General features: G+C 41.2%; 1 protein-coding gene across 6 annotated transcripts in view; it reads right to left on the reverse strand.

Moving 5' to 3' along the window:
* Nucleotides 1-15,286, reverse strand: part of LOC107376893 (protein phosphatase 3 catalytic subunit alpha) — a 152,430-nt gene extending 137,144 nt beyond the window's left edge. For 3 of the 6 annotated variants that reach the window (XM_054747545.2, XM_070547887.1, XM_070547890.1), the window contains exon 1: nt 14,976-15,286. In XM_054747545.2, coding sequence (XP_054603520.1) covers nt 14,976-15,036 — 61 coding nt within the window. In that variant the 5' untranslated portion in view covers nt 15,037-15,286. The remainder of the gene's footprint in view (nt 1-14,975) is intronic. The other 3 variants (XM_054747546.2, XM_054747547.2, XM_054747548.2) reach the window with 2 other exon arrangements.
* Between the last annotated feature and the right edge of the window lie 958 nt (nt 15,287-16,244).

Raw genomic sequence — 16,244 nt, forward strand, 5'->3', positions numbered from 1 at the left:
ATCTGGAGTCTGATTTCCCGATATCTGGTCATCTCTCCTTTGATTGGCTAACAGCAACGCAACTTTACCACTGATTCTGTTTGGACTGCAACGTCTTGACAAATAACACAAGCCTGAGGGACTTCTGTCATGTTGTACAGTTGCTAATGCTAATGGTTAGCTTGCAGTAATCGAGACATTCTCTGCTGTTTCCTGGACACTAAACCAACAAAAGCCAACCCCATCAGGAGCCATGATGGCTGAGACCAATGTTAAATGAATATGACATGCAAATGTCACTGACTTTTGATAAATGACCCAGTAAATGACACATTCACATGCTGGTGGTAATGAGCTAAAATGTAGCCACAGTTCACCAGGATGGCAATATTTTAATCTGACAAATAAAAACATACAAACAAAAAAAAGTTGTTTGCTATATTTGAAGTACGATCACTGGTGAAATTCATCTCCGCATTTGACCCATCCCAGTGGGGAGTGGGGAGCTGCAGCTGTGGACGTGCACAGGAACTATTTGGTGGTTTAACCCCTCAATCCAACTCCTTAAAGCTGATTGTCAAGCAGGGAGGCGTTGGGTCCAATTTTTTAAGTCTTTGGTATTGGTTTAACCCTGATCTCCCAGTCCCAGGGCGGACACTCTACCACTAGGCCACTAAGCTGAGCTTGAAGACAATCGTTAAAAAACTAATCTGGCAACAAAGCTTACTAGTTTTATCATAAAGTAATGACATAAAGTGGTCAGGGCTGCACCAAAAATATATTTTCTACATTTGTTCAGTCGTCAATAATTATTGATATCAGTATTTTAAATAAATACTTCCCTATATTATCCAGCCCTAGTACAAACTAAAAGATCATTATTTTTGTCTATTTTTTTTCTTTGTTCTTTAGTAATAAACTATTCACATTATGCCAGTGTGTGAAGACTTTTAACTCTAAGCTTTTGGCCCTTGTCTTGAAACATTTGGACAGCCCTGCCCTTGACGTTATATGAAAAAATAGTGGAGGTGCCTTATTTTTTTTGATGTGTCAATAGCTGCCGTTGTGTTTTGCCCTTGTTCTTCCTTCACAAGCAACACCAGTTTACGAGTTATGGAATTGTGCTACAACTTGAAAACAGGCCAAAATAAAATGTGGAAAGCGACAAAAAAAATTGTAACAATTATTTTTGTCAATTTGAGTATTTTTGTGATATAAAATTAAATGTTTTATTATATGCACCACCACACTCAAGACCCAGGAAACTGATAAGTAATAGACATCTTTTAACAAACATTGAAAAAATTAAAACATTTAATTCAAGAGAAAACTTTGAAACACCTTCAGATGGTCTTGGCTGCTTTAAAAATCAACATTATGTTCACTAATGTGCAAAGATTTTGAGAATTTAGCAGAGTTAATAAAAAACAATACATGAATCCAAAGAGTGTTGGAAAGAACAACCGTGAATTTACAGACTTTTATCACGAGTGTAATTGTAAATATTAGCAGAGCTGATCAGCATTTTAGGGACTGACGTTGAATGCTACCCAGAAACTACTTTGGGACAGCGTAGCGTTCGGAGGCCATACTGACCGATGCTGCCTTCACTCGAAGGATCTGCCAAGCCAAACTCCTGCCAAACCTACAGGGGAACGCTATGCCTCCAGGGCAACTGTGACTTCCCTGTGAAATCCTGTTTAAGCCACGGATTGGTTTCGTCAAGTAGGCTTTGAAGAAACGAGAAGAAGAAAAAAATCGGGTCCCGCTGGTGTCCGTGACGTGTTTGTTCAGTGATTCGGAAGCAAATTTGCTTTTGGGGAGTTGTTCTGCAAATATGGACCTCGGGCACTCAATCCAATTACAAATACACATGCACATCCATTGACTTCCGCATCCAAGTGAGTGAAAAGCATGATTGTTTAGAAATTCATCTCAACAGATAGAAAGGAACCTAAAGAAATGAGCTAAAGACTTTTCCACAGTCCTGTACATGCTCCGAGTCGAGGTGCAGCATCTCTTCCCATTTGGTGGCTTTTCCCAGGCTACTAATCCACCATTTATAGGAAGCAGGCCTTACTCATTTTGTCCATATTCAAAAACAAACAAGTGCCTGGCACAAAGCAGAAGTGTGTCTGTGTTTGCTTCTGTTACACAGCAGCATGAAGGGGCTTGTCTCGCTCCGAAAAGTCACGTCTGACATTTAAAACACAGAATGTTCCTTTCACAAAGAACACGCTTTTAAAACAGCGCAGCAAAGAAAATAAAGGCTTAAACTGTATGTTTTCACACACATTGGACATTTTAAAATATGCTGTTTAAGGAGCTATGACAGCCTACGGAGGTAGAAATGCTGCTTTACTTATAATGACAAACACATAAAAACCTCATTTGCATCTGAAAAAGCTGCGGAATAAAATTGTTTAGAATAAAATAAACATGCATTTAATAATGCATTTTGTTTTGGACTGGGCAATTAATTGAGATTGTAAACCAATTGTGTCGTCATTGCCAAGCGATGACAAAACCAATATGGTTGATAAAAGTGATAATTTGACTAAGTTTACTTTAACACATTCTAATTTGTAAGCACGCTCTTATTTTGTCATGGTGTTAATAACACGACAAAAAAATGCTGACATCACGTGTGCGACCTGTGTTTACACTAGCCGACAGCATGGATGCCCTCAGATCTGCGCTCCCTTTATCAATTGTCCAAGCGCTTTTTGCTTGTTTGTTTTTGCAAGCGGAATTACTGCTCCTTGCGGAAGACCACAGACGAAGGACGAGGTTAAGAACGGGGAAGTACTGCCGCCTACAGGTCTGGCATGTCCAAGAGGTATAAAAGGAGCTTTATTCCTGAGGCAGTAACAATTCTCAATAAGAAATGAGTCTGGCGTGGCTACTTTACTTGATTTTATCTCTATTTATCCATGTATTGCTTTTATACTTTTTGTATTTTTATGGATGTGTGTATATTTTGTGAGTGTGTGTGTAACTGGGCGCTAATTCTCATGTCACATGGCAAATCAAATTTACCTTCGGGTACTAATAAAGTTACCTTGACCTTGACCTTAACAACGTATTTATCTGGGTAAGTGTGGACAGTTTTTTTTAAACGAGGTGGTGTGGATGCAAGTTTTTGGAGGGGCGGATATTCCTTTTTAAAAAAAAAACGGCTACGTGTGGACTAGGCCTAAGTACAACTCCCTAGTTGGTTCTAACTGATCTTCTGGTGGCCCCTGATCTCATCTGGTCTTCGCTGGTGTGTCCAGGTCTTCTCTGGTGTGAGCTGATGTCCTTTGGTCTTCTTTAGTGATCTCTGGTACTCCTTGGTGCCATTGAATGCCCTCTAGGCTCCTTTGGTGACCTATGTATACTCTCTGGTGGCGTTTGTTCGCCTCTGGTGACCTTAGCTTTAAGCGCCTCGTGATTTTTATCTTGAGAGGCATTATAGAAATGATATTTTCTTCTTCTTCTTCTTAGGTCCTCTCTGGTGTCATCTGATGTCCTCTAGTCCTCTCTTGTTTCCTTTGGTCCTCTCTGGTGTCCACTAGGGATGCACCGATCAGGTTTTTTGCTGCCGATCACTGATACCGATATCAAAGAATGCTGATCACCGATACCGATCACCGATACCGATCACGTGGATTGGCCAGAAATTTTCTACAACATTATAATGAGTGCTACAAACTACATAATCTGGGAATAAAGGAAATGCAACGTCATTTTTTTTAAACGTGCTACATTTTCACACAATTAAATAAACCCTGTATGTCAGGAAATATTGTCCTCAGGTTGGGTCTAAATTTTGCCAAAAATGTGTCATTTTGTAATTATGTTGTTTATTTGTTTACATTTTTCCCCTTTAGTCTTTAAAATACCAATATTTGCCCATAACTTCTTATTTTATGTCTGTTTGATGTCATCATTTTAAAAATATTAGTTCAGATGATACTCAGTACTCAAGTAGCCTTCTAATCAGATACTTTTTTTACCCTTACTTGAGTAATAAACCCTATATCAGGAAAATATTGTCCTCGGTTTGTGTCCTTGCAGTGAGCTTTGCAGATGTGGGGAAAATGTCATCAGGCAGTAATCATTGTTAAATTCATAATTATCCTCGGAGAGAGACCAACTCTTATCTGCCCCTGGGAGCCCCGTAATGCATAGCGTCATTTCAATATGGCGGTGTCCGCGACACGGTTTATATGCAGGTAGCAGCGAAGCGGCTGCTTTATATAGCGACTCGTTGCATTCTCCCTCAACCCAAATCCTCGGATCACGCATTTTAGCTAAAACGCTAACGTTAGCTTGCCTTGTGTTGACTGTAGAGTTGTGGGTGATGGTCACGCAGATGTGTCATGAGATTTGAAGCGTTGCTGCCTTTCACAGACTCTTTTTCTGCACGTGCTGCAAACAGGATAGCCGCCCGTCTTCTATAAACTCCCTCGACATTCTTCAAATATCTAAAATATGCCCGTACTTCCGACTTTGTCTTCTTTGAGGGATAATAAATGTCCTCCTGAGCGCTGCCGTCTCCTCCTTTGGCCATTATTTCAGCTTTAGCTTCAAGAAAGTTTTGGTTGTAAACAACAAAGCGTGCATGTGCCGCCGGTCCTGCAACTTCAGCAGATGATACGGTGGCTGGTAAGGGTCACCGCGCCTACACCGCAGCCACGGTAAACCTACCATGATAATATAGTTTTTTTTTTAAACAAGACGGTTATTATTATTGTCAACTTTTTTTTTTACCGGGGTTTACCGCTACACTGGTTACCGTGACAACCCTACTTGATAGGTCTGCTTTGATCGATTTTGAAAACTCCGATCAAAACCGATAGGGGCGCTATCGGCCGATTACGATCAAATGCCGATCCATCGGTGCATCCCTAGTGTCCACTGGTCTTCTTTAGATGCATCTGTTGTCTTCTGGTTCTCTCTGGTGGCCTCCGATCACCTTTGGTGGCCTCCAGCCTTCTCTGGTCTAATATCTCCCCATCAAGCAGCTTTGATCAGCATTTAAATGGATAAGCACCAATAAAGCTGATATTTGAAACGCTTTAACTACCACACTGCTGAGTGCTTTTCATGAAGTGAAACCACAAGAAGACAAAGCAAAGGATTCATCTTTACTCCTAAAGAGAACCCATATTTTTGCTGTATAACCTCTGTATGCTACTTGAAAGATGACGAAGCATTTGGAACAGCCAGCCACTAACACTGGAGCTAATGCTGCTACACAGACACCAGCTAGCATCTCTGCAAGAACTAAACAGATTAAATCAATCACTAGATGCATTTGTACAGATTTAAAACCAACCAAGTCGTTAAAACAAAAATATTTCTGTCAAATATTCTAACAATCCCCCTCAAACTAGTTTTTTCCCTTCACTTTTGCCACTTTCACTCATCCTCTCCCACACACTCCCTGCTCTGACAAAAGCAACCTGGAATTTAAACTATTCATATCACTACCTTCACTTGTCAGTACGTGTGGCCAGCATAAAGTGGACACGGTAAAAATGAAATAAATAGAAGCTGTGTTAGATTCTTAACTAAATTAATCTTTACAAAAACTGAAACACATTATGTTGGAAAAGAGTCACAATTATTTGAATATTTCAAATAAATAATAGCAAATGGACACCCACACAGGTAGACATGAGTTGCTCCTGAAAGCCTCTCCATCCACCGAGTGGTTTGCTAATGGCAAATAAGTGAAGGCAGTTGCTGACAGATTTACTCCAAATGTAGCTAAAAACAACTGCACATAAAAGCAATTTAAAGATGGAAGCATCCACAGAAACTAAATTCCTCAAATATCTGCATTCTCGATAAAAAGGCCTGGAATTCCTTTTTTTGGAAGGCCCATTTTCCCTCCGCCTCTGATACCAGAGTAACTGGAGCACAACTTTGCAAGATCTTGTTTGACTTCATTTTGAGAATTTTTTTGGGTTAATCCTGAAATCTTGATTATGTAACCCTTTTCTCATCGAGTTTGTCAAACTAGCAATAGTTCACATTTTAACACTCCCACTGTCCTAACGGGTGTGACCCCCACGGGGAAAGCTGACCATTGAGCAGGGTTGATGGTTTATCCCTTGGGTCCATGTGGCAGGGGTGAGGAGTGAGCACCACCTCACCCCAGCCACGTGGACCTCAAGAGATAAAGCATCAATCCTGCTCAGTGGTCAACTTTCCTCGCGGCGTCAACCATAAAGACAGTGGGAGGGTTAAAGAGTGAAATGTTGAGATGAATAAATAGATAAGGCCTATTTATTTAGGACAAAACATCAAAGGTATTTTCTTTTACTTTGTCGATCAAATGAATAAAATGTGGGAAGACAGCATTGCTATAAAAGCAGAGAAGAGCTTCTACGGAAGCCCAGAAGTCCAATCAGAGAGTCAGTGTTTTTATAAACAAGGCCGTAGAAGTATCATCGTCTGCTAGGGGTGTGTATTGGCAAATATCACATTTAAGGAAAGATTTAACTAATATTTCGTAGTTCCATCAGGTCAAACACAGTAAAAACTGCTGCCACCTAGCAGTCGGAGTTTGAATTGCAACTAGGGTTGCAAGGATGAACCGTTTGACTGTTAACCACAGTGTAAAACGCTGTGGTTAATCCACTGTAAAGACGTCTCAAACACTGCAAGTAAGATATTCAAATTAGCAGACCAAAGCAAAAGTGAAACAGAACAAATGCACACAGCAGAACCAGCATCAACAATACCGGGACTGCTCTGTTTCCACCTAGGGAGCGCTTCAACTCTCCTGTGAGGAGATATTTTAGACTCCCAAAGCTGCTAAAAGAGAAATTCTCGTCTATTTGCAGAGTTGGCAGAAAAAAAGTTGCGACATTCCCAATTCATCATCTCTGACATCATCACACAGACAAATTAGCTCCAACTGACTCCGATTACGTTAGTGACTGATCAGATTTAACAGTAATATTAAAACAATCCCGTGAACAACGGTTCATATTGTTTTGTTCTACGTATCCCCTTTGTCTGCAACTAGCCTGTACGGCAAGCCATTTTAATTTTAATCAACTAGACCACTGTCATTCATGTTTTATAATTTATCCTTGTCCAAATAATATTCTTACTGATGAAATTTGAAAAGATATAAACAAGTAGAAATTACATTTAAGTAATAAGTAATATTCATAATAACAACTGCACTAGTAGCATCTTTATTCATAAAGGTGTCAAGGGTTTCCCCCAGAAAATGAGTTAAGCCTGGCGGATTCGGCCGTCGGGGGTGGGGGTGTAGGGTGGAGGGTTGCTTGCCCCGTCCTGCAGCGCTCCTCCGTGAGAGCGGGGGTGAGGGTGGGAGGGTTGCACGCGTTCCACTGCTGTTTCTCACCAGTATCAGCTGATGGAGGGCTCTAGTTTTCTTGCGCCATTCGTGTCAGCGGACACGGTAGGGTCAAGGACTGGGGTGGGGCATGACTCTTAGCCTGGCAGGTGGCCAAGCAAAGCCTGGCGGCCCACCAGGCTTTGCTTGGCCACCTGCCAGGCTTACAAAGCGCTGGGGGAAACCCTGGGTGTCTCCATCCTTCAGTGTAACCCTGACCAGTTAAACCTTTTTGTTTTTTTACAGAAACTCAAAAAAGGCTATTAGGTAAATATAATTAAAGGTGTGATTCACTGAAAAAAAACATTTTTAATGAATATTTCTGATAATCAATCACTTTGAGTTTTCATGCAGGCTGAACATGAAAACTGTCTCCTACACCTATCTCCTGCATTAGCTTCTAATTGAAAATATATGGTGAAAATCTAGGATTAGAAAATCCTGACAGATCTATGTCACCCTCTCCGGGTACTCCGGCTTCCTCCAATGGTCCAAAAACATGACTGTTAGGTTAATTGGTCTGTCTAAATTGTCCTTAGGTGTGTGTGTGCATGATTGTTTGTCCTGTATGTCTCAGTGTTGCCCTGAGATGGACTAGCTCTCTGTCCAGGGTGTACCCCGCCTGATTGCCCATTGACCGCTGGAGATAGGCACCTTTTATCAATAATTTATAGAATTTGTGTGTGATTTATATGTCTTAATACAGATGTGAAATCAAATCATGTAAAATAATTGTGAAACCATGATTATTTATCAGACTATAATCGTACCAGCAAAATTTATAATCATCGCAACCCTAACTGCAACACATAAAAAAAATCCAGCTAATGTTTGTACATAAATCCTCTAAAAAATTGACAAACTGATTTTAAAAATCGATTCAGTACAACACGAAATATCGCAATATGTCAGTGTATCGAATACAGTGATCCCTCGTTTATCGCGGTAGATGCGTTCCAGACCTGGCCGCGATAGGTGAAAATCCGCGAAGTAGGGACACCATATTTACAGTACAGTGTCAGAACCCAAGTTCCCAGGCCAGCCTCTTCCAGCTAGCCGGCCTCCACTATGGACCACAACTCCCAGTATGCCCCTCGCGGGGATTCCCTCCACGTCGCACCTACGTCACAAACCGCGGCTATAAACGGAAGTCGCCTTTCCAGCTCACCACTCAGTCATCGTTTCTTCAGATTCATGATCAGAGTTTCCAACCTACCGATCCATCCCACGAACTATCAGCTCATAGTAAGTTATCTTACTTACTTCTGGAAAGCCCGGCATTTCCATGTCACTTCGTTGACGCTCGAACGCTCGGGGGTTTCCTAGATTAATCGTGAGCCGGCATTTCACCGACGCTATCACTTCCGCGTCTGTGAAACCACGCTCCCTACAAGCTCAACAACTGAATCCAGCCGACCAGTCTGACATACAGTACTATATTGAATTATCGTATGATCACATTCTCTTTTTGTGGGTAAAACTCAAGAAAATTTTTTTTACTTGTTTTTTTTATAGTTTTATTACAAAAAGTGCATATTATGATATAATTAATGAAAAAACAGGAATTTCTTGATATTTCGCATAGAAAAATACAGCGAATCGGTGAAAAACACTGCGAATCGGCGAATTTCCCTCGAATAAGGCTCCCAAAAAAAATCCGTGAAGTCGTGAATCCGCGATAAATGAACCGCGAAGTAGCGAGGGATCACTGTATTTCATACATCCATGGCCGACACACCCCACACTATTTTGAGGATTGTTTAATTCCAGCAGTGTGTTTTGCCCTTGCTCTGCCATGTTTTCTTGCTTTAAGTGCATTTGTTTAAGCCAATTAGTTTTGTTGACTCTAAAAGCTAACCAGCTGTAAATGTACATCCAATAAAGCCTTCCTTTATTTTACCTGAAGAGGTTCATAAGACATGCAAAAACATTATCTATTCAGCAGCGGGTGACAATTACCCTAAAGCTACCCATAATGTGCATGAACACATTGGATTCCAGTGAGGTTGCAGCCCGCTCCATCTCTCCGTGGGAGAGGGGGGGCGACGCCACAACTGGCCAACCTGACAATCCCACAGCCCCCAGGTCACTGGGTCACACTCTCCTCCCCCACTCCCAGTAAAGCGGGCGGCCACAGCGTGCAGTGACACGAGAGGAAGACGCTGTATTGATTAATTTGAGTGAGAGAGCGCTACCTAATGACACAATGTTGCAAAAAGGCTTTTATTACCCGCTGTGGCTGGCAGGAGCACAATGTGTTGTTGTCTGCAATATGAAACTGGAAACGCTCAGGCTTTTGTTTACACACACACACACACACACACACACACACACACACACACACACACACACACACACACAATTCAACAATGCATCCCCGCATCACGGGCAGCCACTGACAGGTAATCAAGAGGAGTTCTGATGTTTTATCATGAGCACATATGGAAAACGTGATGCCCATGTAGCATCTTAATAGGCGGCCTCACCAGTACAAAACAATGGTAAAAATACCTCCATCAGCTTACAATGTGAGCTAAAGAACTGAGTCAACAACAGGAATTTAAAAGCTTTCAAATCCCTGAACTCTACTCATGAGATTAGCAACGATCAGTGCAGGTAAACAGGATTTCTTCCTCCTTTCTTCTACAAAAACCCAACATCCGTTTCTATCCGCGAATTAGCAGGAGCAGCGGCTAACCCACGGAGTCAGATTACAACCTCTGAGAAGAGCCGCCTTTATCCCCCTATATGGATCTTAATCTGTCCAAATCCACTGCTTTCTCTGGGCCCTATATCCACAACAGAGCCTAATTCCTCTTTAATCTAATAAGTGGGAAAGGTGCACTCCCTTTGGATCAAAACACAACCTGAGTGAATGTCTGAGGAACACATCAGGCACCTGAGGGTTTCCCCTCCGTGTGGGGTGATGCAACACCCAGACAAAAAGGTGTTTCCCAGCAGACCACGCGGGGAGGTTGCCTAAATAAAGAAACAGCACGTTTTACTGTTGGTGTACTCAAAGCTGTGTTTTAACCGATTCAGATAAAAGTTCATGCGTGTGTTTTAATATCTAATAAATATCCAACGGAAGCAGAGTGTAACAGGAGCAGATAAGTGAATATGACAGCACAATTAATAACGCTTATCTCTGTGTGTGTTCCACTCTGCAAACAATTAACCTTGACTGCGTCTGATATCGACAATCTGTCTGTGAAACGTCAGCAGATCAATTCTCTGAGCAGGCACGGGCCAAGATTAAACCTTTTTACACACACACACACACACACACACACACACACACACACACACACACACACACACACACACACACACACACACACACACACACACACACACACACACACACTCTCTATATATGTATATATCTATAAAAATATATAAATTCTGACTGAATTAAGCCAGCGAAAGTCTTGTCTCACATTTAACAGATGGATTAAACAATGATGAAAATAATTATATTTTAAATAAACCAGAGTTTAAAAACAACAAATAAATAAATTAGTAACTCCTGCCATCAGATTAAAATCTGGACATTACCTTCGGATCAATCCCACACAGCAGGACTAGTACTGCCGCCTAATTAAAATGATTCTGACTTAGCGTGCTGCCAATTTCATTTAAAATGGCTGAAAAAAGCCTGGACCAAATAGTTAATGGGCCGCTCGTGTAGAGACTCTGGATCTGCTGTAGATAAATGGCATTAAAATAAAACGATAATTAGCTGTTTATTTAGGGTTTACACACAAAAATCTAATATGCTAAATTTCAGTCCCCCAACTGGGGGACGTTAGGGCGCAAAGGGTTATAATATTGAACCTTTTCACAATATTCTAATTGTCTGAGATTTTGAATGTAGGGTTTTCATCAGCTGTAAGCCATAATCATCACATTTCTAACAAATATAGGCTGAAATTAGTTTTACCATTGAAGTTGAATTAGTGACATAAACAAACTTTTGCACCATATTCTAATTCCACCTGTAGTTCCTTGAGAAGAAACCGAAAACACTAAAATTGCTATTGACGTGTTCAAAAAATCGGTATTGGCCTTCAAAACCGGAATCGGTGCATCTCTCCTCAAATATTTTCTAAATAAATTTAAATATTCTAACAAAAATTAATGTTTAACATGACATGTTAAAATCTAATAATCAACATCTTTTAGACCTTTTTAAATCACATTATATGGTGTGATAACAAAAGAAATGTTAGTTTGCAGCTAGAGCAGGAAATCCTACCACCATGTCCGTCCCATCATTTCTCACCAGTCCTGATGGGACCATGAGATTTGACGTGCAGCTTCCAAGCTTTTTTAATCTACAGGGAATAAAAGTTTAAAAAAGTGACAGAATAAGGACTAATAAAGGTACTTCAACACTAAACGGGCATTTGTTTATTAGATAAATACAGACATAAACAGAACCAGGTGTTTGAGAGGAGAGTGTTCCAATAAAAGATGGCGGTGCTGCAGTTTAAACAGCACAAATATTATAAAGCTTAAACATTAAAAATAGGTAACCCCGCAGGGCAGTGGAGGAATAAAATCAAAACTAGCCCTAGAAGCTAATATGAATCACCTCCCTTCCTCATTGAACTCCCATCCAAATCAAGCTAATGATCAGGTTTATGAATGCTAATGAGAAAGCATGAGTCAGCAATACAGCACCTTAAGGAGAACAACTGGTAATTTCTCATTTCTGCCATGCACGCAGCCGGCCTGATGGGAACTAAATGGGCGCAGGCGTCTGGCTCACGCACACGAAGCACATCAGACGTGCACGCAGGTGACCACGTGTGAGGACAGGCTCAAGTATGTGGCATTACTTAACGTCCAGTTCTATAAATGACTCCGGCTGGCACTGCGCCGCTGTCACCACAATCTCTGCGACCCGCGCACGTCTGAGTGCGGGGGCCTCTTCTCAAAAGTCAAATGTCAGATGTCATCCATCCCAGCTCACAGAGAAGGACCGGGCGCGCCGTCGGGAGGCGCTACCGGGTCGCACCAGCTGGGAAACAGAGGCCTCGATTCCTCAGGTGGTGACGGAAAAACACCATTACTGAGCCCCCTCCGCTGTGGAGCACTGCTGCTGTCATGACTGCACCATGACAACCATATCACCGACTGTTTTAAAGGTGTTTTTAGACGTTCAGTCTGATTGTGCCTGGAATCAGGAACTTTCAAGTGTGAAGCATGATGGATGTGAACCAAAAAATTAAGGATTTAAGTCAGAATTTTAGTTATTTACTTAAAGTTAGGTGACTTTTTTACAGTGTGTTAAATTTATCATTAGTTTTAGCTCATTAGGAGAATAAATAACCTAAATGATCACAGATTCAGATACCTGGTCAAATACGTAAAAAAGGAGACATTTCACTTTTTCTGCTCCTGTCTGTGAGCGCAGTAGAAAAACTAATATGACACCTTTTCCTGGTCTGTGGACTCACCATCGCCAACCATAAAATCTGATTCTACATAAGAAATCCAACTCTTTTAGTTCACCAGAAACGTTTGAATCAGAATAATGTGTTTTTGGTTTAGAGATCCACCAATATGGGTTTTTCTACTGCTGATACCAATATGAAGAGGGTCATGATCAGCCAATTAGTGCTGCCGATTTTTTGGGGCTGATATCTAAACGTTTTCCTTCCTACTTGCCTGCTAAACTCGCACTAATAACAAAAGGGACATTTCTGCACCTGAATCAGTCTTTGAACACTAAATTTCATAAATATGATCATAAATTGTGCTCAGTATTAAAATCACACATTTAACAAAGTCTATCTAACAAATAAAGGAACAAACTGACCAAGTATTACATATAAAACAGGCAAATTAAAAGTTTCAGTTGTTTTTCAGAAATGTAAATATACATTTAAATAGTAGTGTCAGGCTGCCCACAGATATGCCCGTTCTAAAACCAGCTCAACAAAAGAGGTACATTGGTCGAAGTGATACATTAAAAATAAGGTAAATATCTATTCGATACTTTGGTTTGTCCCCAACTTTGTCCATTGCAGTCCATAGGTGGATCGGGAAAATCGGTCTTCAAGATCAGAATCAGTGCATCTCTCAATTGGTTTAGAGTTTTGCAACGTGAAATGAAACAAATTCTCAACTGATCTGATTAAAACATAAAAGCTGAAACTTCCTCCTGCCAACGCTGAATAATCTGGATGGAGCTCTCGCCCTTGGGAGCTGTAGGAAACAGGTGGATGCCAGCGGCTCCTGCTGAGCTGGACCGACACCTTGTTGGATGACAAAACAGGAGACTAAACACAAATTACCTCACACGCCTATAGCCTGCAGTCATGTTTGCAAGCTGCTTTGTACACAGACAGCGTCTTTGTTGTCATAATACTGATGCATTACCAAAACAGTGACTTCTGGAAATATGATGCATGAAACACAGGCTGGATTGCTTCCACGATTTTAATATAATGGTTAGAAAGCCGCAGCATTTCCACCGAGATCTCGTATCACCCCGCGTCTAATCGATAGGTTTTTACTCGATTAAGACGACTACAGATTTTCCCTGAAGCACTGCAGGGAGGAGATGCAGCACCATGTGACAAGATGTTAAATCTCATTAAAGATTATCACATTCATTTTTCATTAGACTTCAACTTGCTGGAGACTGTAGGGGTAGGATCTGTTGAAAGATTCATAACAGAAACACCAAAGATCTTCTGTGACTCCTAACACTCCAAATGGAAAAAAGCATAGCTGGAACAGAACTGCTTTTATTTCTTTTTTGTTTTGTGCAACAAAAATGGCTGCAGAGCAGCAGCTCAGAGCAGTTAATGACTTCTGGATTCTTTACAGAATCCTGTTTAATGATGGGAATAAAAACCACATCTGAATATTATTAATGATTAGAAATATATAATCAAGCTGAGTTCCCTGTTTTTGCACAATGTGTGAGATCCATGCACATGGCTGTTGGGATCAGAGATGGGCATTGATTGCAACTAGCGCAGGATCACACACACACACACACACACACACACACACACACACACACACACACACACACACACACACACACACACACACACACACACACACACACAAACTGTCATATTTTGTGCATCAGTCCTGCACAGCCTCATCATATCCTTGGGCAGGGAAACGCAAACAGAACAGGGTTCGCTCCCATTCCGGGTTAGGTCGACCCGATTCTCATCTTTATTGCATCGCAAAGGAGGAATGTCAGACCTGTAAACACACTGAGGGCAAAGAGAGCCTCTGCATGTGACGTGCACACGCAGAAAAAAGGTATTACCACATAAACCCGGTGCAGGATCGGTGCTTTTATCTTTGAAAGGCAGAGGTAATGTTGCATGCACAATGAGGGAAAATCGCCTTTGGTGTTGGTTGCATGCCTGGCTGAAGCCTTCATATGAAACAAAAACACGGAGGCAGACAGAATGCTCTTTTTTTCCTCTTTTGGGTGAAATTCGTGCAGGCTGGAGTTGCCCTCACTTCCTACTTTCCATCTGCTGTCACAGTTAACACCCTTCTTCCTCCATACATATTTATATACACCACCCTTCGACCACATTCAGTCTGCTTCAGCTGTTTCAAACCCAACAAATAAATGAGCACCACTCACATTTCACCACCCTGTCCGTCGTAGATAACTTCGGCTCATCATTCGGCTTGTTTTCGGACATTTCCAGTGTGATATGAAATGAGAGATATAGCAGAAATGAGCCCGGGGGAAGAAAAACGGTCCCTGCGTCGCTCCTGCCGAACAACTCTTCAGGTCTATCCGAGAGAAAGAGACCGCAGTGATCTCACTTCGGTCCCTATCAGCGGCCAAAAATACTCGTTACAGGGTTACAGTTTCACTGCTGGAAGCTGGAGGAGCAGCTCTATCTGATTTACTGTTACTCTCTGGGCACTGCGTGCACTCTAACGTGCTGACGCACAAGTCCCGCCTCCCTGCTGACAGCACCTCTTCCTATTGGTGGAAAGGGAACGGCTTGCGTTCGAAACGTTCGAAAACTGAACGTTCATTTTCGTGACTGAAGGGAATTCCGTTTCTGTTTTGTGATCCGGGCATTTTGGTTCAGCTCATCGAAACTTTACTTAAACCAGGGGTGTGAAATCTCAGGCTCTGGAGCCACAAGTGACCCTTTGAACCTTCCTCAATGGCTCTGAATAATTTTGGCTGGAAATGAAAATAAATAAATAAAATTTCGTGTTTTTATAATAATAATAACAATAATAATAATAATAATATTGTAATAATAATAATAATAATAGTAATAATAGGCCTATACTACTCTGTGCAAAAGTTGTGGGCAGGTGTGGAAAAAATTGCTGTAAACAAAGAATGGTTTCAGAAATATAAATTATATATGTGTGTATATATATATATATATATATATATATAATTTTTTTAAATCAATTTTCAAAGTGCAAAGTGAGTAACTCAAACATCCAGCCAGTCATTAAGAACTTTCTTCAGTGTAAAGAGGACCAAGAAGTCGTGGTGGTCTGGCCCCCACAGAGCCTGATCTCAGCATCATGGAGTGTCTGGATTACGTGAAGACAGAAGTGAGGAAGCCTAGCCACAGATCTGTGGTTAGTCCTCCAAGATGTCTGGAACAATCTACCAGCCTAGTTCCTTCAACAGTTTTGTTCAAGTGTAGCTAGAAGAACTGATGCTGTTTTAAAGGCAAAGGGTAGTCACAACAGATACCAGTTTGACTTAGATTTCTCTTTTGTTCATTCACAGTTTTTTGTTGATTGATGAAAATACATAATTAACATTTCAAATTTTCAAAGCATTCTTTGTCAATCTAGCCAACGGGGTGACGGTGGCACAGAAGTTAAGTGCTCGCCTCGCAATCGGAAGGTCGCAGGTTCGAGACCC

Source organism: Nothobranchius furzeri, chromosome 2 (assembly GCF_043380555.1).
Source record: "Nothobranchius furzeri strain GRZ-AD chromosome 2, NfurGRZ-RIMD1, whole genome shotgun sequence".
Taxonomy (NCBI): domain Eukaryota; kingdom Metazoa; phylum Chordata; class Actinopteri; order Cyprinodontiformes; family Nothobranchiidae; genus Nothobranchius; species Nothobranchius furzeri.